The sequence below is a fragment of the Pteropus medius genome, unplaced genomic scaffold, assembly GCF_902729225.1.
Source record: "Pteropus medius unplaced genomic scaffold, Ma_sr-lr_union100, whole genome shotgun sequence".
NCBI classification, from domain to species: Eukaryota; Metazoa; Chordata; class Mammalia; order Chiroptera; family Pteropodidae; genus Pteropus; species Pteropus medius.
This window is the reverse complement of record NW_024349801.1, coordinates 18,463,852-18,488,144: the sequence shown is the minus strand read 5'-3', so window position 1 is coordinate 18,488,144 and position 24,293 is coordinate 18,463,852. Positions and strand designations below refer to the sequence as shown.

The window sequence follows — 24,293 nt, the reverse complement described above, 5'->3', positions numbered from 1 at the left end:
AGGCCCCACCCTCCTGAGCCAACCACCCCTCACCTTTCTGGGCCACCCACCTTCTGAGGACATCAGTTCCTCCAGCAGCTCCGAGCTCATGCACTCTGGGGAAGGAGGGAGAGCTGTTACATTCTGGCTCCCGCCTCTCCACCCACCAGAGTCCATGAAGGGGACCCCCCACCCACCCATCAGGAACTTTGCCCAGGTACCAAGCGCAAACACGGGCCCGCAGAAGAGCAAGAAAACATCTGTAAGACCCAATGAACTGTGCCCATTACCCCAGCCCCAAAGAGGAACAAGGCCCTACCTCGTGTGGGATCAAAGATTTCTGATAGCTCTTTGGGGAGTTCCAAAACTGAAAGACAAAAAAGCCATACTCAGGGGCACTGAAGTCAAGCCTGGTCCCACCCTAGCCCCTGACTTCTTCAGATCCTATAGTACTTACACTGGGGCTCCACAAAGCTGAAGAAATGAAAGCTCTGCGCAGGCCAAGCTAGCTTTGTCTGTCAGTCTCCTTTGCAGACCCAAATTTCTCACTGCTTAGCCCAGGGTACCAAAGGCCCATTATAGGTGACTGGTTAACAGCTCCACTAACTTGGAAGCACTACAGAAGGGCAAGCAGACCTTCTCCCTTTCTGGGCTCAGCGTGCATACCCTGTCTGATGCAGGATGCCCTATCCATCCCCACCCTTGGTGAGCACTTGCTCAGTGCCAGGCTCAGACACCACACCCTGGGCCAGGTCACCTGGCAGAGGATAAGGCATACATTTCGACAGGGGCTAGTGCTACAAGGTGACAACTCTGCTACAAAGGTCTGCCCAGGAGGATGCAAATGGGAAGCAGAGGAAAATGAAGCTGGGGAGGAATGCTGGGACTGGAACATGAGGGATTTCATATGCCAGGTTTAGGGGCTCTGGTTTTATCTAGCAAGCCTTAGGGAGTTATTAAAGGTACTTTTGTAAACAGAGAAATGCCAGTCAGGCTGTGTTTCAGACAGATCCTTGTCAGTTGGGGTAAAGAAGACGATGCTAAAGAATTTAGGATAGAGGTGGCTGGCAGTGATCCTGAGTGTTGAGGATATGAGGCCACTGACAAGAGATGTCTGGGACAGAACTCACTTAGCTGATGTTAAGTGGGGAACAGGAGAGGAGACAAAACTGGAGTGACACCAGGTATTAGGCCTGGGTGGCTAGGGCCAATGGCAGGGTATGCACAGAGGTGGAAAAGCAAGTTTCAGCTGAGGACATGTGGGAATGAAGTGCCCACTGGATGTGCAGAGGAAGGCATATGGACACAGAGATGTGGAGTTCAGACAAAGACCTAGGCAAAGAGGAGATTGGGGACTCATCTATCCAAAACTGGGGTCCTCCACAGTTGTGGAATGAGAGAGCTGGAAAGTGCCAGTGTTTAAGGAAGCACACCAGGGAGAGGTCAGGAAGGAAACCAGTGATAGAGAAGAGCCAAGAGCTGGCATCACTAAAGCCAAAGGAGGAAAAAAGCATCAATAGGGAACAAGAGAATGCCAGAGCACATCAGCCTAGAAACCTGATGGAGATGGCAGGCAGGGCTGGGCGACTTATCAAAAGCAGCACTGATGGAGCATGGAAGTGAGTGGGTTGCAGAGGTCCTGACTGCTGCAACCTGTGGAATGGAGATGACTTTTCCAGAGTCTAGAAAGAGAAGACAGGAAAGGTGAGAGATAGAGACACAGAGGACAAAGTGTCACTTTGTGAGGAGAGAGCAGTGCTTGTGGGCTGGGAAGAATGAGTCCTGGAAAGAATGAGTCCTGGAAGAAGAAAACACTCGAGTCACAGAATGGAGAGAAGACACCAGGCAGATAACATCACCTCTCCTGGGAAGGTACGGCCCACCTTTGAAGCCTGAGGAACATACCACAGCCCCTTCCCCAAGAGAGTGCTTATGCCTTCCTGAGACCTGAGTCCAGGGCTTGAAAGAGGACCAAGGAATTCTATGTCAGCCCAGAAAGGGGGATCAAAGGGCCACCAGCACTGAGTCGGAGGCCAGGCTCCTCACCCTGGCTGGCAAAGTTCTGGTCAAAGCAGGGCTGATGGCAGGGAATAGCTCTGGCTAAGAAAATAGGACAGCTGGGTTCCAGCTCTAATTCTGTTGCTGGTTAAGGCTGAGTTTTCTCTGCTCCCAAGGAGACAAGTACTCACCACCTGTGGGGTCTGCCTTGATGGGCTCAAAGGAGGTAGAAGGGTTGGATCCAGATGAACTGCTATTGCTGCTGCTGCTGCTGCTGCTGCTGCTGCTGCTGCTGCTGCTGCTGCTGCTGTCCAACAGAGCAGAGGACTGCAGTGGCCGGGTGTCCAGTGCTGTCGGGCCCAGTGGGAGTGAACAGAGCTCACCACTGTCCTTGCTATCAGTTCCAGGGCCGCCACTCACTGCAACCACATGCCCCAAATCCAGTCACTTGGGGACAGGCAGTGCGATATTGAAGCTGGGCGTGCTAGAACCCACACCCAGGATGACTATAGCCCTGGTTCCTGGGCCCAAGGAGAGTTAGGCTAGTCATCCCTGAAGAGGTAGCCTAGAAATGCACTAAAGGAGACAGGGACATGAGACCTGTAAGAGGGAGACTCATCGATGACATGTCTGCTGCGACCACACTTCAAGAAGGGCTTCCGGGGCAAGTGAGACACAGGTGGCTCTGGGGAAAAACTGTCACTAATGCCTGTTCACAGTTAGCGCTTCTCTGTTAAAAAGCATTCCCTTGTCATAGCAAGGGGAGGCCCGCTGCGGGGCCAGGAAAAGGACAACTCCATGGGGTCTATTCCACCTTGGAGTAGGCATTCCACAACAAAGAAGTATTGCCTCCTGGGTCCCAGAGATCACCCCATCACCAGAAGCCCATCGTGCCTTACCTGCGATCTCAGCTGCTGGACTAGCAACCCCTTGGGCTTCGGTACTGCTGAGGACACAGGTGGAGGTGGTCACCTGGGGACTGCTTGGGCGTGAGGCATCCTGGGGCAGGGCCACGGCAAGTTTGGGCAGAGGTGAAGGGGTAGAGACAGTAGGTGGGCTCTGTAGCAGATCTTCAGGTGGTGGCACAGGCACTGCCACGGGTGGTGAGCTCCATGCCTCCTTGTTCACCAGCAGCACCTCGATGGGGCCACTCACACTCTTCAAATGAATCTGGTACTTCTTCTGCCCATTGAGGCCCTGGGAGTGTAGGGCAGGTGGAACTGGAAGCAGGTCTGGCTCCTGCTTGACCCTGGGCCAGGGCCAGAGTGTCTTTTCCCACCCCAGGCTGCCCATTCTCCTAGATAACCCCAAACCCTGGGCCTCAACCTACCTGCCCCACCCGGGACTTATCAGGCTCCACAGCCAGCACCCGCCCTCAACCAACCCCTCCTGCCTGGGCTGAACACCCACCTCTGGGATGGGCACCTCCAGGCTGGTGCCTGACGGGGCCCGGATGGCCAGGAGGGTGTCTCCTAGAATAACGAGGAAGATGGGTCAGGGCCTAGGGGCTTATTTTGAGCTGGAAATGGGGGTGCCCATCCATTGGAGCAAAGATCATCACAGTCTCTGGGGAGCTAGACAGCAAGCCTCACCCAACCCCCACAGCGGCTGGGGCTGAGAACCAAAGCTTTTCTCCTTCCAAGAGCTCAGGGGTCAGTAACCAGAAAATCTGGATTCAAACATGTAGAATGCAAGACTGCAGGTCATGGGCATCTCACTCCTGAATAGATGGTGCTGCTTCCCAGCTGTACGCGTTCTGGCCAAGGCCAACATCCCTTCCCCAGGACCAGTATGGGGATGCAAGATGGAGAATAAACAGTTTCTGTATCCACAATTCAATTGACCCCTGCTTACAAGCATGCATGGGCACGCACATTCTCCCTCGCTTATGTCCCTGTCACACCTGAGAAGCCAAAGCCAGGGGATGGTGCAGATGGGAGCTGACCCAGGGACCTGGCCCAGGATTACTGTACCCTCTCAGTATGGTTGGCCTCCACAGGCTCCCCGTGACCTTCAAATCCAGTACTTACCCGTGGTTCCTCTTTGGGCAGGCCCCAGGAACCCTCTTAAGAGATGGAACTTTTCTTGGGCTCTGAGCTCACTGCGCAGGGCTGTAGCTCAACCCAGCCCCACTCCCATCTCCCCCGACCCAGGCTCTGCTCACCAGCAAAGCATCTGCAGATGTCTTCATGAGTCACGTAGGCCAAAGTGTGGGGGTTAAGGAGAATGACTGATGCCCTGCCTATAGAGACAGGTGGCAGACCACAGAGAAAACCCAACTCTTTAACAGAGGTCTGACACACAAGCCCTCAGAGAAAGTCCTGGGGCCTGGGGTCTACCTGAAGAGGGATCAAAGGCAAAAATTGGTGGGGGAGGGGCTCTGAAAGGGGACCACAAGGCTGGGACCTGGCCAGGGGCTACAGGACCAACCTCCAAAATGGGACTGAACCGAGGGCACCACAGAGCAAACCCAGCTGGACTAGAGTGCCCCTCGCCCACACCCCAGGAGCAGGGACTGCCAGGAGGATATCAGCTGTTCTGCACGTCCTCTGTGACGTTCCGGATGCTCTGCTGCACCCACACCTTGTGCTGGTCCAGTTCTTGCTCTCGCTGCTGCAGCTCCTCGATCTCTGCCTTGAGTTCGATCAGCTTGTCTGCAATCTCCCGGGTATTGCAGCCAGGCCCCACGCCCCTGAGCCAAGGGAGTGGGATTGAGAGGGGCTGCCAGAAACTCTGGGTCCCATGGCCCCTGCTCTCTCCTGCACCCTCCACCCCCAACCCGACACGTCTGGATTGGAGATCCCATTGCCCTCCCAGGTGCCTCCACTCACTTCCACTGGATGCTATTCTTGGATTTTTTCTCGATCAGCCCAATACCTTCCAGCACATTGGTAATGTCGTAAATCCGCCGCTTCTGGCGCACAGCTAGAGTGTCAGCTGCCTGGCACACAGAACAGAGTGGAGGATGCTCAGCCCCACTCTCAGGTGTACCTCCAGCTACCTTGAAACTTGGTCCGGAGCAGTCTGGAAAGGGGGTGGACTAGGTCCCAACCCTCCTCTCAAATACTACAGCACCTCAGGACCGCGGGGCGGGAAGAGGCCTGGCGCAGCCTGAACTGATGTTCTGATGCTCTTTTCCCCACACCAGGCAGGGAGGGCCACGAGGATCAGCACCTGCAGCCCCGAGACTGGCATGTATCTGACACCCAATTGCTTGGGCCGAATGAATGAAACAGCTCTCGGCCTCCCTCCTGTGAGAAAGCACACGGATGGCGGCCTGCTCTCTGAGGGCTCTGCTGGGCCGCCCCTGGGGTTCCCGCTACCGGCCCAGGCCTGGTCCACCATCCCCCATGTCGCCCCTTAGCCCGGGCCGCACCAGCTTGAGGTCAAGCACGCCATCCTTGGCCTCCTGCAGAAGCGACACGAACTTGGTAGTGAGAAGTCCCAAGCTCTTCTCGTGCCGACTTGGGGTGCCCGGGGGCGGCGGCGCCTGTGGCCCGGCCTCCGCCATCGCGCCCGCCCGCCGCCTCCCCTCAGCCAGGCCAGGCCAGGCCGGCGCCGCCGCCACTTCCGCTTCCGTTCTTGGCCGCCCAGCCGCCGGCGCCAGCGTAGCTGCTTCCGCTTCCGCCCCACGCTCTCCCAGGGAACCTGGCGCAATTTCTCTCCGCGGGCACGGCCGCAAAACTTCGGGGCCATCAGCAAATGTCCAACCTCCAAACAAAACGAAAACAACCCGCGGATCCCGGGAGGCAGGACGTGGTGCGACAGGACGTGGTGCGGAGGCATGTGGAGGAAGTCGGTGGACAGCCCCGGCAGTAAAGAAGGGGTAGCCACTGGCAACTTCCTGGCTGGCCAACCTGCCCTACTCCACTAACTCTGCCCCAGCCCTCATCTTAGGAGAGGAGACCATGCCGCCTAATGAACCCCATGTGTTTTCCTAATCCTGCTTCTAGAAGCTGCCCCACTGTCTTGGGGGGTCACTCATGCTATTTTCTGTCTCACTTCCTGCCAAACGGCAAGCACTTATTGCATCTAGCTTATGCACTTGTCTCCTTTCCCACTCCCCTTCCCTGATCCCAGCTTCATCTTTCTCTTGTAACCACACTGCAGTGCTCAGAGGACATGGAATTATAACCACTTTTCAGCCAATGCAAATATGTTTACCAATGTTTAAATATAAGTAAAGCACTTAGAGCAATTCCTGATATATAGGAAGAATTATATGTTTGCTGGTATCATTTTGTTATTTTTAACAGTGTCATTATTATTGTTAACATTTTTAATTTTAGGTCATGTTCTCTGGGAAACAGACTTTGAACAGGGATTTGCCTGAAGGAAGTTTATTGAAGATCCACACCTGTAAGGGAGTAAGACAAACAGAATTGGACAGAGAAGGAATTAAACTGTGAAGCAGTTATAATAGAGGCCTTACTTAGCCCATTCTACCAGGAGCTCCAAAATGGGTGTCCCTTCCAAGACATTCCACATCCAGCCAAGGGTACTGGGCCTTTGTACACCAACAGTGACCCAGAGACTCAGCTGTGAGATCTCAGCAGCCTACACTCCTGGCAGCTAAGGAAACAGATGCCTTTGTCCTGAAGGGTGGATTTGGATGATTCGCCAGGGTCCATTACATTATTACTACCCTGTAGTCCTTTCCATAGCCCCCTTTAACTCTCAAGATAAACAGCTTTCATACCTCTTGGACCCCTCTCCTGCTATCACCCACCACATGGGTTCTTCGCAACAGCCTGTGATCTCTCACTCCTCTGCAGAAGTACCCGCCTCCTCTGAGAGGCCTATCTACAGTTTTCATATTGTGATGTTGTTTTCTGCATCCATATTTGCCCGCTCTACTCTCCACTCCAGGTTGGGGCCATCTAGTTCATGTCTGTGTCCTGAGCCCTAAAAGGTCCTAGGTGGACTGGTCAAGACTCTGTGATCACAGGGAGTCTACTCCCCTCCCCCCAAGGAAGTGGCACCTAGCCCTCCCCACCCCATCCCATAGTGCAGATGCTCTTTCCTGTGGAGAATAAAACGCCAAAGATTCAGCTTCCTTCCTTTCTGTATGTAACCTTGGGGAGGGAGGGACCTTGGAGGGAGAAGGGGGCTCCTGGGCAGGGGAATGGGACAGAAGCTTCCTTGGGAAGTGGAATTCTGCTGCATGCTGAGGTGTGGGCCAGAGCCACCCATGCCCTGTGAGCCAGTGTAGGGAGTGCCCAACTCTGCTGTGAGGGCCATCCTCAAGGCCAAGGCTATTTGCGGAGGAGGGAGAACTGGAAGCCTGGTCAAGCCTGGTAAGTTCCATACCAAACTGTCCTCTTCAATGCAGAACAGGAGCAGAGTACAATGGAGGTCTGTGCCTACCCTGCCCCACTTGGCATCTGCAGGGGCAAAACCGAGAAACTTCCCAGATGACTCCCCATCACACCCCTCCTCCCTCACATTTCCTGAGGGGGCTGGGCAAGAACCTCCCTCTTCCTCTGGCTCCTCCAGGGCCTGCCATGGACTCAACAGCCAAGAATGAAATGCAGCCGGCACTCATCCCTGGTATGAGTCCTGTTTTGGTGGGTTGGGAGAGGGATGTGGGAATGGTGGGGTTGGGTCCTCCCTGCCAGGTCTGTCTGGAGCTCTATGGGCCAGTGAGAGGGGTGGACTGCCCTGGGGGCCAGGCTGAAGAGCCAGAAGGGGAGCAGGTTTGGCAGCCGCTTCCTTCAGGCTCTGCCCTACTGACATGGCTGTCTGGGCTCTTCCTGTCTAGGGCCTGAGTGGCCCGAGCAGGAGAGGGCGGAACGGCTAGCCCGGGGTGCAGCACTCAAGTGGGCCTCAGGCATCTTTTACCGGCCAGAGCAGCTGGACAGGCTGGGCCAGTACCGTAGCCGTGAGGTGCAGCGTACCCGCTCCCTGGAAGCACGCATGAAGGTAGGTGTCAGGCTGCTGAGGGTGGGAGGCAGGGCTGGCCAGGCCTCACTAGCTGCCTCTCTCCCACAGTCAGTGGTACAGTCATACCTGGAGGGCGTGAAGACTGGTGTTTGGCAGCTGGCCCAGGCCCTTGAGGCTGTGCAGGAAGCCCGTGAGGCCCTGGGCCAGGCCCATGGGTTGCTCCAGGGCATGGCTGAGGTTATACAGACCGTAGAGCCCCTGCGAGAGCAGGTTGCTCAGCACAAGCAACTCCAGGCCTTGTCTCAGCTGCTGCCCCGGCTGCAGGCAGGTGAGTATGCAGAGGCCTTGGGCCTCAGCCCTCCAACAGTCAGTCAACAAATATCCATCAAAAGGCTGGGGCACTAGTGGGAGATTGCATGGAGGGACACAGCAGGACCCTCCCAGAGAGTAACTCAGGCTTCAGATGGCCTATGAAGCAGGGTACAATTAGCTCACTCTGAGGGTTCCTGAGAATGGGATGTCTGAGTTAGGACTGATACCCAGTCAAGTGGCTCTGGCCATTCTAGTTGTTAAATAGAATTATTTCCCTAACAGAGTAGGTGACTAGCCACTAGAATGGTCCTCCATTTCCTCCCTGCCTTCCCTCCCGGATCCCTTTCTCATGTTTCATTAGCTGAAGAGTTTACACCTCGCCCACCAGGCCTCGAGGACCTTCCCTGGATCCTTTCAGATTGGCCAATGCTCTATTGTACTGGTTATTAAATATTTTACACATCACTCCAGCCCCAGGGCCTCTGTATCCGATCTCGTACCTATTGCACAGGTGGGAACGTTGCGACCCAGGGCTATCTCCTCTTCTCCCTCTTTAGTGCCATCTGCAGTAGCACACACACAGACCTTGATTGATGCCCAGCGGCTCTTGGAGGCATACGTGAGCCTTCGAGAGCTTGAACAGCTGCGGGAAGAGACATGGACATCTCTGGGGGGCCTGGCGTTGCCGATCTTCAAGGGGCTGGGCCCTCTGGCTGAGGCATTGGGCCATGCTGTGGAGGCAGCTGTAGGGGCTGCAGGGCAGCTGGCACGGGAGGACCCAGCCCTGCTGGTGGCTGCTGTGCGTGTGGCAGAAGTGGAAACTGGCCGCACAACTTCCCTGGAACAGGCTCCCAGGGACTGGCGACAGCGCTGTCTGCAGGCACTACAGGAGGGTCTGGAGCGGGTCCACTTTGGGACACCTCTGCTGCCTGGGCCAGGGACCCTAGCAGGGTGGCTGGAGGCTCTGCAGGTGGCTCTACCAGCTGAGTTGGCCACAGCTGAGGCACTAATAGCACCCTGCTGCCCTCCGCACTACAAGGTAGTCCAGCTGTGGGCCCACACTCTGCACAGTGGCCTGCGCCGCTGCCTGCAGCAATTTCTGAAAGGTCCTGAGCTGGGAGCTGCTGATGCCTTCACCTTGCTGCACTGGGTGTTGCGTGTGTACCCTGGGTTAGTGCCCTTGGGGCAATGGGAAGTGGGTGGATCAGAAGCTGAGGGCTCAGTATGACACTGGACCACCCATCACCAGGCCAGAAATGATGGGGAGCCTGGAGTTGGGGCCTGAGGCTGATGTGTCTCAGCTGGAGCCCCTCCTGACCCTGGAGAATATCGAGCAGCTGGAGGCAACATTTGTGTCCAAAGTCCGGGTGAGTAGTTGGGACCCAGGTCTGGAGAAGTTCTGCTACCAGCTGTGTGCCTGTATCTGAAAAGTCAGATATCTACTTGTCTCTAGCAGGGTCAGTGCCCTGGTACATCCTACTGCCCCCTCATCCCTTCCCCCAGGCAAGTGTGGTGCAGTGGCTGCAAAAGGCACTAGATGGGGAAGTTGCTGAATGGGGCCGGGAGAAGGAGCCCGACACAGACCCATCTGGCTTCTACCACTCACCAATGCCAGCCATCGTGCTGCAGGTGGGTGGGAAGTGGTGGGCAACCCCCACAGGGAAAGGGGAGGAGGGCAGGACTAGGACTCTGCTGATAGCTGCCCATCCCTGCCTATAGATCCTGGAAGAGAACGTTCGCTTGACCAGCCTGGTCAGTGAGTCACTGCAGCGGCGAGTGCATGACATGGCACTGTCAGAACTCGGAGCATTCCTGAGGAGGTCTGCCAAAGCACTGACCCACCCCCAACACCTGGCCCTGTTTCTAGGGCAGTGCAAAGGGACTCTGAGTGAATAAGGCACATCAGTGGGAAAAGTCGCCTTCAAACAGGGCCTTGGGTATCTTGGAGGTGGGGCCAGTATACCAGGAACAGGGTTGTTGGGGAGCCAGAGTGACAGCAGGTACAGAAGCCACCTCTGCCCTTTGCAGCTTCAGCGATGCTCTGATACGATTCTCCCGAGACCACCTCAGAGGGGAAGCAGTGGCCCCTCATTATGTGCCCTACCTACTGGCTGCCCTCAACCACCAATCAGCACTCAGGTACCAGGAGGCCCCCACAGAACCCCACCTTCACTAACCCCTGACTGAACACTTATTAGGTATGGACCCAGGCCACACTAGTCCATTAGGAACTTTGGATTCACATAGCCCTGGGGTTCCAATCCCAGTTCTTCTAATTACTAGCTATGTGACCTTGGGCAAGTTACCTAATCTCTCTGAATCTGGCTTTTCTCATTAGTATTATATAGGTAATAAATGAGACATTCTGAGAATCACATGAGTTAACAGATGTTAAGTACTTATCACAGTACCTGGCACATAGTCTCAAGTAGTCATTTTTTCAACGTATTCTTACCAAGTTCTATTCTGTCAGGTAATGTCTGGGATTACAGCTGTGAACAAAGCAGAAAAAAATTCCCTTCCTCTTAGTTCTTATGTTCTTTGGGATCTGGATATAGAGGGCAGACAAGTTGCTGAGTTTTACTCCCTCCTGACTGGGATGAGCTCTCTCCTCTTACGTGTGAGAAAACAAATCCAAAAACTTGACTTGCTCAAGGTCACACCGTGAATTAGAGGCAGGTCCGGCTGGGCCGTGTCCCTTCCAGCTCGCTGAGCCCACCACTCCACGCCTCTCAGTCAGTCCACACCCAAGCCCTTCAGAAATGCTGCAAAACGCCCTTCCTGCCCACTTCTGCCACACACTTGCGCCACTAGGTGGCGCCCGAGCAACTTGACAACAGAAGGCCGTGAGGGCCTTGGCCTTGGTCCTGAAGCCGTACTTTCGGTTGGTCCAGCTCTTCCGTGTCCGTCTTGCAGCCCGATGGGGTGGCATCAGGGGTCTTGGCTCCTGTGGAGGCAGCTCTGGAAGACTTGCAAAGGAGGATCTGCCGCCTGGTATTGGAGGCACTGCTGGTGGAACTCCAGGTGAGGCTTCAGGTGGGGATGAGGGTGGAAGAGATATACAGCATACGTATGGGGGTCTCTGCAAGGAATGCCAGGTCTGGTTCTTCCTTCTAGCTCCGTCTCTGTGCCCCCTCCCCTAGCCCCTGTTCGCGGCTCTCCCCTCGCGACAGTGGCTGTTGAGCCCAGAGCTGCTGGACAATGTGTGTAAGCGGACAGCGCACTTCTGCCGGGACTTCTGGCGTGTGCGGAATTCCACGGTCCAGGTGCGTTTTGTGGGAAAGGCTGGTGGAGGGAGTACCGATGAGAAAGGAGTCCAGGACCCACCTGATTGTCCTCCCCGCAGCTGCTGCTGGCCGAGGCAGAGCGTACCGTGGTGCTGCAGTACCTATGTGCACTAATGCAAGGCCGCCTAGTGTGCCGTGATGCCGATGAGCGGAACCAGGCAGCAGAGCGCCTGCTGCACGATGCGGCCCAGCTCCGGGATCTTTTCCTCGATTTGGTAAGAGCTTGTTGGGTGAGCAAATGGGTGGAAGTCTCAGTGATTGGGTGGGAACCAAGGGCCGGCGCAAAACCTACCACGACGTGTTCAGGGCCTGGAGGAGACCTTTCAATGCGCGCCGGTGCTTCTCACCCTGCGAAAACTGCTAAACCTCCACGACCTTACGATGCTTGGCCTCGAGGTGGCAGGTCTGCGGCAACAATTTCCCGACGTGAGGTGCAAAGACGGGAGCGGGAAGGGAAGAGGGACCTCGGAGGGCTGGGGCGGGGCTGACGCACCTCTGTGGTACTCCTGTAGCGAGGATCACATCTCCGCCCTCTTGGACCTGCGCGGGGACGTGTCCAGAGAGCAGCGCCTGGCCGCACTCAGCTCCCTGCAGGCTGGCCCGCAGCCCTCGCCCTCTGCAGGTCGCCGCGCACTCTTCAGCCTCGTGCCAGCACCTACACCTGCTCCATCCTCCTGCCTTCCCTCGGGGCCCTGTGCCTGACTCCCGACTGCCCGCAGAATAAAGCCACGGCCCCGTACGCCTGAATTGTGTGTGTTAGGGAAGGGAGGAAAATGAAATAAAAGTGTCCATGGAGATTAGGGGGTCCACACACAGTGACACGCCTAAAGTATCCTGGCTCCAGTCCTGATATACCGGCTGCGCCCCACCTATTTCGGCATCCTTGCCCAATCAAGTACCTGGGTTTCCGCCACCGTATGCGGACTACATCTCCACGTGTCCGCGCCGGGACAGTGAGCTCTTGTCATCCCAGCCCTGACTCCGATCGCGGGGTACCACCTGAAGCCCTGAAACCTGTCTGACCCTCGTAGAGAGGGCGGGCTCAAGACAATGCCCGGCCCAGGAACGTGACCTGGTGGAAGACAGCACCCCCTCTGTCCTGCCTAGCTCCACCCCTAGCTGTGTTCCCCGGCGCGCGCCGCGCGGAGATTGACGCGAATCCGCGCGCCTTCGTGTGAGCGTGCGCGCGCCCGAGTGCGTGCGTCCCCGGCGTCAACTCCCGCGGGCCGGGCGGCTGGCGACCGGTGTTTCAGACAGGCGACAGCGGCGGCGAAAAGGACAGCGAACAGGTGGGGGTGCGGCACGAGGACAGAACCCTTTTACCCCTGAGAGGCCAAGAAGGCGCGCGACGCGACTCTGCCTTACCTACCAGGGAATCCCCTCTCCATTGTCCTCTGGTCCCGCCCTCCATTGGGCACGCCCTTTGCCTCATCCCCTGCCGGTTATTGGCTGCAGGTCACGCCCCTCTTCTCTCTCCCTATCCCCATTGGCTCCTCTTCCACGTTCCTCTCTCGGAGTTTCCTATTGGCGCAGACCACACCCTCTCATTTGTCACCAGACTCCACCTTCAGTATGGGTTCCTCCCCCAGCCATCTTTCATTCATTCTGCATCTAGTGCCGGGTGCTTGGGTCATGCGGATGAATCAGACGCGTCCCTGCCCTCAGAGAGTTCAGGGGATGGTGGGAGGACACGGACCTAGGCTACCACCGTAACAGCCTCAGGTGAGGCCTAGCCCAAGTCCTGAAAAATGGTTAGGTTTGCTCCATGGAAACATTGGAAGGGCATTCTTGACAGAAGGACCTGAGACATGAAAGAAACAGGCTTATTCTGGTAATTGCGAAGAGGTAGGTGGAAGGAAAGAAGGGGAGATGACGGGGACTTGTCCAGGTTGAGGCCCAGAGACCAGTGAGGAGTCCAGGAAAATATATAGTTAGTTGAGGGGAGTGAAGCCTGAGGCCTGAAATATTTTCAATCAGCTGGTTGCTAGGCAGGGTGGAAAGAAGTGGAGAGGGGGGATCAGATCTAGATGGGGAAACAAAGTGCACGGAAAGAATGATTTCAATTCTGAAAAGAAGAAGAGCTCTTGAGCAACTGCTCTGGGTCAGGTACTATTCTGGGTTCTGGGGACAATGAACATTCGGAAGGAGAAAACAGAAAACTGAAAATGTAATGTACTTCAGATGGCGATACCTGCTACAGAGAACAATAATGTGGGGAAGGGGAGATTGTGGTGGAGAGGAGAGAGGAGGTTTACTATTTTATAGAGTATTTTAGGGAGGCTTTTCTAGTAACATTTGTGTAGAAATTTGAGGAAAACGAGATGCAGTTATATGAAGGGAAGACATTTCAAGCGGGGAACGTGTTCAGTTTGAGACGCCTGTTCTACATTCCAGTAATGTTGAATTCAGAACTGACAAGACTAGTCTGAAGTTTATGGAAGAAATTTAGGCTGGTGGTTTTAAAACCATGAGAGTGGATGCGATCACTTAGGGAGTGAGCATAAGTGGAGAAGGAGGAAAGAAGTTTCCATAGCTGTTTCCAAGCCCTAGGGCATTACAGTGTTAAGAGGTCAGGAAGACAGGGACGACCAGCAAGAAAGAGCAAGAACAAAGGTAGGAGATTTGGAGAGCCAGGTGGAGAAATGTTTCCAAGATGAAACATGTATCAAGTGCATGAAGATCATTGAAGACCTCGGTCAAATCAGTTTCAATAGAAATTGAGGGGAAAAGCCTAATTGGAGTAAAATTTAAGAGAGAACAGGAAAGAATTGGAGAGTGAGTATAGATGACACTTTTACATGTTGTACTACAGTGAGGAGCAGCTAGAGAAAGTACTGCTATTGCTGGAGAAGTGTGGGATCAAGTGAGGATTTTGTTTTGTTTGGTTAAGACAGAGAAATAACAGCATGTGTTTATGCTGATGGAAAGAATCCAGCAGAGAGGAAGAGTTTGATGATGTAGGAGATACAGGAGAGAAAAGAAATGCTGGAATTGTGTTCCTGAGTGGGCAGCAGAGTTCAGAGATTGGAGCCTTCAGTCAGTCTCTGGATTGGACTGAGCCCTAGCACAGAGTCGGGGGTGACTTCCTCAACTAACTAGGAGGATCCCTCTGATAAGGGACAGACCAAGGATTGGCTTGGGTTTGCTGAAGTTTCCTTCTGCCCCCCAAAGCTGATTCTAAATTGGATTTTAACAGATGGCCCAGCAGAGAAGAGAGCATTCCAGGAGGTAGAGGGACTAGTTTAAGGAAAGGGCATGCAGGCAGGCATTCAGATTGACTGAGGCCCAATGGGCTGGAGGAGGTGGGTGGGGTGAGGTGGGAGAGGAGGGGTAGGACTGAAAAATACCATAGGTAGAAGGCAGTTAGAAGGTAATGAGACCCACTCACCTATCAACCCAGCAGTGGAGGCTGTACTGTACCAGCTTCCAGCCTGGGTAGGCACTGAGCACAGGAATTAGAATTATGAGTAAGGGTCCAGGAATCACCATCTTGATGGGTATATAAGAAAGACTCTTCCTTCTGCTTTCTCCTAGTCCAGCTCACTTGGGTGAGCCTGCTGGAGGAAATGGGCAGCCACTCAGAACCATGGGGACCCAGCAAGGGCAATTGTGGATCACAGGGCCTGCTAGTCCTTAGGCCACACCCACTCATGCTGGCCTCCACATGCCCTTCTGTGTCCCCAGAAGTCGACAGTGTGGGGAGTTGGAGTGACCAGGCTGGATGTGACCCCCAGGATGGTGCTGGACTCAGGGGCTCAGGTGTATGAACAAGCACCCCCCAGCCCACCAGCCAGTCCCTCATCCTTGGGCCATAGGCTGAAGCCCTCAGACCAAGATGGGACACCGATGTACCCCTGGCCTCGATCCCTGGCCATGCCCCTGGCTCTGTCAGTCTCCTCAGCCGTGCAGCCCCGGCCTGAGCTGCAGTCCTTCTCAGAGCTGCGCTTGGGCCAACGTGGCCACATGCGTCGCAGTGAGAGCACCTACACCATAAATAGTACTGGCCGGCGTGGGGGTAGCACCCAGGGTCGGGCCCCACCTGGACGAGGACAGAATCCAGGTCGGGGTACCCTGCGGTCTGCCGCTTCCCTGCCTCACATTGCTAAGACTCGAAAGGATATAGGCCGTGGTTCCAGCAGGAGCCCCTGCATGTTGGTGGCCCTGCGGCCAACTAACATGGACCATGAGCGGGACAAGTTCTTCCAGTCCCATTACACCTACAACCCACAGTTTGAGTACCAGGAACCCATGCCTATGGCTGTGCTGGAGAAGTACTGTGAGGCCTCTGGACAGTTCATCCATCAGGTCAGTTCAGCCTGCCCACCTCACCCTGGCCCTGACCACCCAAGAGGCCTGGCCTGACCAGCCACTGTGGCCCTATGTGCAGGCAGTTGGCATCATCGAAGCTGTCCTGGAGAAGTTTGGCACCTATGAACACTTTGAGGCTGCAACTGGGGGCCAGCTGCTGACCAAGTGCCAGATCTGGTCCATTGTGCGCAAATACATGCAGAAAGAAGGCTGCGTCGGGGAGGTAAGCTTGCCCTGCTTGTGAGGCCCCTCTTCTACATGACCCAAACTGGGCCGCCCAGTGGGTGGTGCCAGGCTCAGCTCCACACCTGGCCAGCTAGTGCTCCCTGGCAAGCCCCTATCCCTGCCCCAGTAAGGTGGGAGCTGGCTCTTAGCAGAGATGGTGAAGGGCAGGTATCCTGATCAACCGTCTGGCCTGGCTGCCCTGTGGCATTAGTGAGTCCATCTGCACACTGGCCCCAGGGCTAGTGGTCATGGCTCAGGGCACTGCTGCTGCCTGCAGGTTGTGGTGCAGCTAAGTGAAGACCTGCTGTCCCAGGCAGTGATGATGGTGGAGAACAGCCGACCAACATTGGCCATCAACCTGACTGGAGCCCGCCAGTATTGGCTGGAGGGCATGCTGCGGCATGAGATAGGTCAGTGTGTGGGTAGGCGGGTGGGCAGGTAGGGTTGACAGTGAGCTGGGATGTGGGGGGCAGTGAGGGACCCCAGTAACCCCACCCCCTTTCTTTCTCCACTTTCCCCTCGATAATGGGCCTTTTCTCTTTGTGAGTAGTCACCTCCTCCCTCTGGCTCACAGAGGTAGGCCCAGACATACCTGCCCACTCTCTGGACTCACCCTCGTCTCTCACTCCTCTTGGGTATCTTTTTTTTTGTCTCCACTTCCTCTCTAATTTCCCTTGACAGTGGAGACAAAGTTGCTGAGGTCCCGACCAGCCAGAGGGAGAACGCTGAGGGTCCCACTAGCCCAGCCAACATGCAGGCCCTCCAGTGTAGGAATGGAACTGGCTGAGGACACACAGCTGGGTTTAGGAAGGGAAAGGCCAGGCTGGAAAGGAGAGCAATTGACACTAATTACTATTTGCTCTGTCCCTCTTCATCAAGAATCCTGTTGCTCTGGGTAAAAGGTGGTTTTTGCTGGGAATAGCAGCATGACTGTTAAAATGACATGGGCATGCAGGATGCAGGCGAAGTGGTGTGTGAGTTCCTGCCTCTCTCTGGGGTGGAGAAGGGCTGGGGAATATTGTGAGTTTGAGTTTTGTGTGTGTGTGTGGCCCTAGACACATTGGGGAGGATTTTTGCATGTGAGACTGTGGGTCCTTGGGTGAGAGTTCATCCTAGGAGGGTCTTCATGCTACCTGGGGTTGGGTGAGTATACAGATTGGGGCAAGGGTGGCAGAGAGGGCTCGTGTGAGAGTCTGAGTCCAGGGGCATGAAGATAAATGTGTGAGTCACTTGCTAGAGGTATGGCAGGGTGGGTCCTGGGATGCCACGACCAGTGCCGCCTCCCCTTTGCCCTCCCACAGGCACCCACTACCTGCGGGGTGTCAACAACGCACGGCAGCCCTGGCACAACGCTGAGGGCCGGCTACAGTACGGGCTGCGGCCGGCAAACCCCACTGAGGAGGGCTTGGCCAGCCTGCACAGCGTGCTGTTCCGAAAGCAGCCCTTCCTGTGGCGCGCGGCACTGCTCTACTACACTATCCACCGCGCCGCGCACATGTCCTTCCGCCAGCTCTTCCAGGACCTGGCGCGCTACGTGCAGGACGCTGATGTGCGCTGGGAGTACTGCGTGCGTGCCAAGCGTGGTCAGATGGACACCTCGGTGCCTGGTGGGTGCCTATTCTGGGGCGTGCCTTGAGCTGTGGCTGGGGACAGGGGTGGCTTCAGGCGTAGGGGCTCACGGCCCTACGGTGCCCACAGGCTGCTTCAGCAAGGACCAGGTGTATCTGGACGGCATTGTGCGCATTTTGCGGCACCGCCAGACCATCGATTTTCCGCTGCTGACCTCGCTGGGCAAGGTGAGTGGCTGGTCACGGGTCTTCAGATGTCCCAGCAAGTTCTCCCCTAAGCGCAATATTCCCTGAGCCTCTGATGGATGCTCGACTGAGGACTGGGTGCCAGCTGTCTCTGGTGAGGGTAGGTGAACACAAGAGGTGACACGATGGTCTGGCAGGTGCTTGACCCAGCCTGCAGGTGTGTGTGCGTGTGCACGCACGCATGTAGATACTGCATCTGCATCTGGGGAAGGAGGTTGGAGAAATAGCCAAGGACCAAGTCCTTGGCATTGGGTATTTGTGCCAGGCTGAGGAAGGTGAACTTTACCAAAGCAATGGAGAATCAGAGGAGCTTTAAGCAGAGTGGCACAGATGTTTGCTTTAGAAGGCTCCCTCTGGATGTCTAATGGGAGGTGGATTAGAGAGAGAAGCCTAGGGAAGGGAGTGCAGGGGGAAGAGTAAGAGGACTTTCCAATTATTCTTGCAGAACTAATGGTGGTCTCGCCTAACAGGACAGTGGCCATGCAGTTGGAAAGGGAGGGGCAAGCTGGAGAGCTCTTCAGAGAGTGGAATCCCTTGAACTCAGTGGCCACCCTGAGTGGGAGGGTGACAGATTCCCAGCCCCCTCCCCGGAATCTGACCTAGGGGACTATGAGAAGGGTGGAGCTGGCATAAGGTGGCACCCAGAAGTTCAGTGTTGAATGTGGGGAGTCTGAGGTGCCTGAGAACTATCCAGGGGAAGGTATTCAGAAGGCAGTTGGATACATAATATTGGGAGCGGATCAGGAGAGAAAGAAGAGTTCCAGGAGCAAAGGGCAATGAGCCACTGGTAGAGAGCTGGGATCAGCCTCCTGAAAACCAGTGCCCCTGCCTACCCTTCAGGCCCAGCTTCCTTCCTGCAGGTGTCCTATGAGGATGTAGACCACCTGCGACCCCATGGGGTGCTGGACAATACTCGGGTGCCCCACTTCATGCAGGACCTGGCAAGGTACCAGCAGCAGCTAGAGCACATCATGGCCACCAACCGGCTGGATGAAGCAGAGTTGGGGCGCCTGCTTCCTGACTGATGCTGGTTGAAGGCTATCGACAGAGGCCCTGGACAGAGGGCTCCAGATCAACCCCCAGAACATGAAGCTGGCTGCTCTGTGCTTCCATGGCCTGGGTGTTTCTTGGGGAACTGGGAGGGCAGGAACATCTCAGGAGGAGCAGCAACGTTAGTAGGTTTGTGTTCCTTGGGGCCTGGGGACCAGCAGCATGTTAGGCAAACTGAGTCTGCCCTCCTGCCTCTATCTTTTTAACAGAGGAGAAGCCTGGGGGCAGCAGGGAAGGTGAGCATGAATGGGAATGGGGGTTGGTTTGGGAGTAGAAACTTGTTTTTTGCATGAGATGGCTTTGGGTGTCTGCTACTCTAGTCTCCCTTCCCCCACCTGGCCCCTTGGTGCTCCTTCAGCTTTCATGCTGTCTACCTCTCACTGGGTCCTAGTGGGGGTATCCCTTCTCCTGGGGTGATTGCCTGAGCCTGAGGTCCTGGCTTTCACACAGACTCAATGGGCAGGGGTCCTGGTAGTTAGAGACCCAGCTGGGCTGGGATGTGCTTTCCAGCATTTTGCCTCTCTCACTCATCATGTATTTCTTCTCTATTTATGTGCTCTCTTCCTTTTGAAGTCTCGGTGAGAGGAAACAGGGCTCCTCTGGAAGGCATTGACTGTTGCTAACCCCACTCTCATCACACACACAGTCCTTCAGGCCTTGCAAATCAAGCCTGAGCACTCATCTGGTCTTGCCCCGACTCCCTTCTCTGGCCTCTGCTGTCCTTGTCTTTGCTCACACAGCTGGTCTCTGATAGAGGATGGCATAGCTTGGCTGCAGCCACAGCCAAGCCTAAGGGGCAGGCCCCTAGTTGTCCCAAGTCCTGAGTCCCTCCTGTTCCAGGAGAGGTACAGAAATAGTAGTTGCTTCCAGTTTCACCTCAGATTCAGCTGTGTGAGGTTAACCTAGTCCCACTCCCACTCTTGGCCTTAGTTTCCCCATCTGTAAAACTTGGAAACACAGCTGGAAAGTGCTTATTCATTTAGTCAGTGAATATGCATAGAGCGCCTTCTGTATGCCAGTTACTGGTCAGAACTCTCACTGAGCTCCTAGTCCTGAGAGAAGCCAGACAATTAAAATAGCAATTACAATGAGGTGTGTGGTTTCTGTCTATGCAAGGTCCCTTCCTCTTTCTCCTAATCTCACTTCCCAAGGCTGTGAGCACTAGTTCTCTCCAAGTGGAGAGAAATCCCCCTTCCCTGGCTCTCTGCGCCAGGCCCAGGGTTTCCATGGAGTAGGGCTGGTGACTACACATGCCTCCAATGGTTCAGGAAGGTAAAAGGGCCCAGGTTAGGCCCTTGTCCCTCAGGGATGGACTTGAGCTATTGGTGAATAGGGCTGGGAACTGAGCTATGGAGCATAGGGCTGCGCACATCAACACCCTAGTTTCTGGACAAAGAGTCAGAATCACAGAAAACCCAGGCTGACCCTCTGGAGTTTATTCACTTCCAGCGAAAACTGGGGCAGGCAAGCCTTGGTGGCGTCCGACCTTGCCAGGGCAGGATCTCAGGTCTTATCCGGCTTGGGCAGGCAGTGGCCTGTCAGTGCTCTGGCATTCAGGAATCTAGAAATGAAGGGGGAAAGTGGTCAGTCAGGTGGGGCTTGCCCTCTGCCTCCTGGGCCACATCCTCCCACCAACCTGGCACCAGGTTTGGGCAGTCTCACACCTTCAGACTCATCTTCTGCCTCGATGTCTGGCTCGGGCTCTGGGTCAGACTCTGGCTCTGGGTTGGGCTCCGGCTCTGGTTCCATTTCAAGTTCTGGTTCTGCCTCTGGCTCAGGTTCTGGGTCCATTTGGTGTCCCGACTCTGGCTCAGCCCCTTCATAGGCCTCAGCTCCCACCTCTGGCTCAGACTCCTCCAGGCTTCCAAATTGCACTGCCTCAGAGCCCTCAGGACCTCCGGTCTCACAGTGTGAAACTCTGGGCAGCCCAGGGCATGGGGTCCCTGAGCCCGCCTCAGGCGTCAGGTGACCAGGGCATGGAGGGTCATAGCTGCGTTCCCGGTAGCCTGGGGCAGAGGTGGGAATGTCTTAGGCTCAATTTACCCCTCTGTAGTTTCCCTTGCAAACACCCGTCTGCAGAGATTAGAACTCCGCCTCTGTCACGCCCCCTACTCTGACCTAGTCCTCCTCTTGAGCGTGCGCTCACCAGTGCCGACATGCTGCCAGTCCCAGGCGGGGTCCGGCGTACGCGCAGTCCGCTGGGCGCAGTGCAGTAGCTCCTGGCAGGCAGCCTCGCCCTTGCTCTGTACCAGCAGCAGCAGGCGGCGCACCCTGCGCTCGGCATCGGGCAGCGCGTCCAACGCCTCATACTCAGGCCCGGTGAGCACGCCCCGCGCCAGCAGCGCATCCAGCAGCAGACCAGAGTCCCCCTGCAGCGTTTCTACCAGGCGTTTCCGTTCGCGGTCAATCATCTCTGACGGCCTTTCCTGCGCATTGCCCATAGTGAGGACTGCCTAAGGGTAGGGGAGAGACGTAGTGGGGGGCCAGGTCCCCCCCACCCTTGACCCCAGCAGCAGTACAGCTCCGCAGTACAGGACTCCTTGTACTCTTGCCTCTCCAGATGTTTCTGTCGGATCTTCTCCTCAGGCTTCTCCTTAGATCCCTAAACATTGGCTGTGGCCCTCCACTCCTCTCCTCTGCTCTCCCCAAACCCTTTCTATGACCATTCTCCCCAACCAGGACTTCCCTGCTGAGCCCCAGCTGCCTGCACATTCCACAATCTGTTCAGACCTAGTTTATCCAAACTAACTTCTTTCCCAAACTTGCTTATCCACCATAACCAGCAAAGCCCCACACCCAGCTTGCAGTCAAGTCCTTTCCAGTCTATCTGCTGAATAATTCTCGATCATCCTCACCACTTTCACAGTCTAGCCTTTCACCTTCAGCCTAGACCCTACACAGCTCTGAATCTCCTCCACACCTAGAGCACAAAGTGCTGAGAGCCTCACTTGCTCCTCTCACATACCAGAGGAAATCTAGACCCCTTATCCTGACCCTGAGGTCCATCTTTCCAGGAGAAGCCTGGCCCCTGCACACTCTGCCCTGCCCCCATCAGTGCCACCACCATGTTGTAACTCTAATGTAGTCAAATGGCCCTTCCTAGTTCCGTAATACCTGAGCAGGGATACCTGAATTCTCTTGAGTCCTAGCTCTGACCACGATCTTACATCACTTGAGACCCAACTGTCTTCCTGCTGCCCTGGGAATGACAGCCATCTCTTGCTTTACCTTGAAGTACCCAGGGCACAACTCATAAAATCTACCAACAAATGCTTGCTGAACTTTACTGTTTTCCCCCATTGATCCTCCCATTTTGAGAGCCTGTCTCTACCAAACAGCAGGTGTAAGGCAGAAATTAATTCACTTTGTCCATTTATTGACAACTAAGAACAATGACCTATTCCCTCTTGAGTGGCCTGACCCAGGCAGCCAGGCTCCTGGCATTAAAGAGCAAAGAGGTCTGGCCCGGACCACTCCCTCTCTCATCCCATCTCCTCCTGCCTTGGTTTTGTCCACATAGCACCCTCCTGGTCTCCACCTCCCTTTCGAGTCCCTCCTCTATTTCCTTACCTGGCTGTACGTCTAGGAGAATGGATTTGGTCATAGTCCCCATACTGCCTCCCAGGTCTCTCTAACTACTACCTGGTGTCATCCTATGCCTCCCTGGTCATTTCACCCCTCCTGGCCATATTGAAGAATCAGCTCTTCCCCCAAGGCCACTGATCAGTGACTAGGAATACCCCCTGCCCCTCCCTCTCCATTTATGTCCTATCTGCGACAAATGCTGCTCCTTCACCTCTCATTTGAGACTCTGTCAGCATCACCCCAACCCCACCATGATCATCTCATCTCCTATGACAGTCTGAGTACCTCTCCTATCTTATCACCTCCGCAGTGATTTTGACAGAATTTATTGTCCTCATTTTACAGATGAGAAGACAGGCTCAGAGACAGAATTTATTGGCCCCAGGCAGAATTTATTGTCCTCATTTTACAGATGAGAAGACAGGCTCAGAGACCACCTGGCAGAACTGTAATCTGACTTATTCCATACTGAAATACAATGAGTTCTCCTGCCAAGCAGAATGTTAGCCCTAACTACCTGTCCCCTGCTCCCTACCGCCCAACAGAGCGAATTCAGATTATCTGGCCTAGCCACTCTCCCATACCCTGGGACAGCCAGGCTTTCCCTCATTTCCCTCCACCACTCAGAGCTGGGAGAACTCACAAAGCCCCTGGCACTTCTGAACTTTTGCATATGCTATTCCCTAAACCTAGAATATCCTCCTTCCTCCATGCTGTGGGCTCATCCTACAAGACTCAAATGTCCCCTTGTCCATCCCAGTGCCTGAGTGTGTCATAGGCAGACTGGTTCCATTTCATCTCCTAATACCCCAATAAACAGTATATACCCTCAGCACTGCACTGTGTACACACGGACCTTCTGCCCTCTTCAGCTGAGGCTTCCAAAGATTGTCCCCAAATCACGGGTGCAAGATGAGAGGGGACAAAATCTACTCTTGTAAAGGTACAGAGAGGGAGGGGACAGGTCAAATTGGTCCCTCATTCTCCTTCATTCCTCCCCAAGTTATTTTTATGTTAGCCTCCTCCTCCCATTATCCAAACTCCTATCCTTTGTCCTGTCTTGGGCACAGAATCCCCCAGAGCTGGTCTGGGCTCTCCCTCTGAGACTCAATGCTCAGAAGTAAATACCGTACCGAACTTATGTCGCGGCCAGTCCTTCAAGGGTCACAGGCCAGATCCTTCCTGGGGTACCAGGCAGCTCCAGGTTCAAGGCTCAGAGGGAGGTCTAGGCCCCACTCCCCACTTGGCTGTACCAGCTCTGTTGTTAGAGAGCCTTTGTGCAGGTGCGACCACAGGCTGCTCTTATCTCCCCTCCACCGAGTCCCACAGTTAGAGTCCTGCTGAGGGGCGGGGCTCACAGACCTCCTTGGAGAGCGTTGGTGGGGGGCGCGGATTCTGCCTAATCTGTTTCTTTTCCCTCCCCCAGCCGGGTGGGGTGGGGCTCCCTGTCCGGTGCGCTCTGGGCGGCCCCACTCACGGGTCTAGCCTCGCCAGGGTAGGAGATGACAAGGCAGAAAGGGCTGGGCAGGGTGGGGGTGGGAACAGCAGCTGTGGTGAGGGCGGGGCTGCCAGGGCTGCCGGGAACTGGGAAGGGGTGGGACCGGGAGGTGGTGGGGGAGAGCGGGAGTACTTCTCTGCACGGAGGCAGACTGCTGGAGGCCCCGCAACGCTTGGGCTCATACACGTAGTTCGCTGTCCCTCCCCACACCGGGCGCGCCGGATGAGTCAGCAAGCGGGCGTTGCGGCCCTTAGTACCCAGCGCCCACTCTGGCCTGGCAATTCTCAGGCGCTTTATCCCTAGATTCTCGTCGACCCCCCCTTTCCCTGTCACAGATAAGGCTCAGAGAAGTGG

At 55.4% G+C, this 24,293-nt stretch overlaps 3 protein-coding genes across 21 annotated transcripts; 2 read left to right on the top strand and 1 right to left on the bottom strand.

The window, feature by feature from the left end:
- Window positions 1-5,214: 5,214 nt before the first annotated feature.
- EXOC3L1 (exocyst complex component 3 like 1) lies at window positions 5,215-12,206 on the top strand. Of its 11 annotated transcripts, none has more exons than XM_039888910.1 (14): window positions 5,215-5,759; window positions 6,267-6,336; window positions 7,474-7,527; window positions 7,739-7,899; window positions 7,969-8,188; window positions 8,730-9,342; window positions 9,422-9,539; window positions 9,676-9,801; window positions 9,892-9,992; window positions 10,201-10,311; window positions 11,067-11,196; window positions 11,316-11,438; window positions 11,519-11,890; window positions 11,972-12,206. In XM_039888910.1, exons 1-14 carry the CDS (start codon window positions 5,247-5,249, stop codon window positions 12,203-12,205), a joined length of 2,946 nt encoding a protein of 981 aa, XP_039744844.1. In that variant the 5' UTR covers window positions 5,215-5,246; the 3' UTR covers window position 12,206. The 11 variants fall into 11 exon arrangements, with proteins under 11 accessions (XP_039744844.1, XP_039744845.1, XP_039744843.1 ...); XM_039888911.1 differs by lacking the exon at window positions 6,267-6,336 and having other exon boundaries at window positions 5,215-5,803; window positions 7,310-7,527; window positions 11,519-11,674; window positions 11,766-11,862; XM_039888909.1 differs by lacking the exon at window positions 6,267-6,336 and having other exon boundaries at window positions 5,215-5,803; window positions 7,310-7,527; window positions 11,519-11,674; window positions 11,766-11,890; window positions 11,972-12,198.
- A 137-nt stretch (window positions 12,207-12,343) lies between these two features.
- Window positions 12,344-19,947, top strand: MATCAP1 (microtubule associated tyrosine carboxypeptidase 1). 7 transcript variants are annotated; one of them, XM_039888954.1, is made up of 8 exons: window positions 12,344-12,748; window positions 13,075-13,181; window positions 15,144-15,764; window positions 15,847-15,990; window positions 16,270-16,402; window positions 17,294-17,599; window positions 17,691-17,788; window positions 18,667-18,831. In XM_039888954.1, exons 3-8 carry the CDS (start codon window positions 15,195-15,197, stop codon window positions 18,829-18,831), a joined length of 1,416 nt encoding a protein of 471 aa, XP_039744888.1. In that variant the 5' UTR covers window positions 12,344-12,748; window positions 13,075-13,181; window positions 15,144-15,194. The 7 variants fall into 7 exon arrangements, 6 of the variants coding, with proteins under 6 accessions (XP_039744888.1, XP_039744886.1, XP_039744889.1 ...); XM_039888952.1 differs by lacking the exon at window positions 13,075-13,181; XM_039888955.1 differs by lacking the exon at window positions 12,344-12,748 and having other exon boundaries at window positions 13,075-13,304; window positions 14,994-15,764; window positions 16,306-16,402; window positions 18,667-19,947.
- A 313-nt stretch (window positions 19,948-20,260) lies between these two features.
- NOL3 (nucleolar protein 3) lies at window positions 20,261-23,938 on the bottom strand. Of its 3 annotated transcripts, none has more exons than XM_039888972.1 (4): window positions 23,575-23,938; window positions 21,003-21,305; window positions 20,521-20,862; window positions 20,261-20,417 (listed from the first exon to the last, which is right to left on the bottom strand). In XM_039888972.1, exons 2-4 carry the CDS (start codon window positions 21,295-21,297, stop codon window positions 20,410-20,412), a joined length of 645 nt encoding a protein of 214 aa, XP_039744906.1. In that variant the 5' UTR covers window positions 21,298-21,305; window positions 23,575-23,938; the 3' UTR covers window positions 20,261-20,409. The 3 variants fall into 3 exon arrangements, with proteins under 3 accessions (XP_039744906.1, XP_039744907.1, XP_039744905.1); XM_039888973.1 differs by having other exon boundaries at window positions 21,003-21,309; window positions 23,804-23,938; XM_039888971.1 differs by having other exon boundaries at window positions 21,003-21,309; window positions 23,575-23,936.
- Window positions 23,939-24,293: the final 355 nt, after the last annotated feature.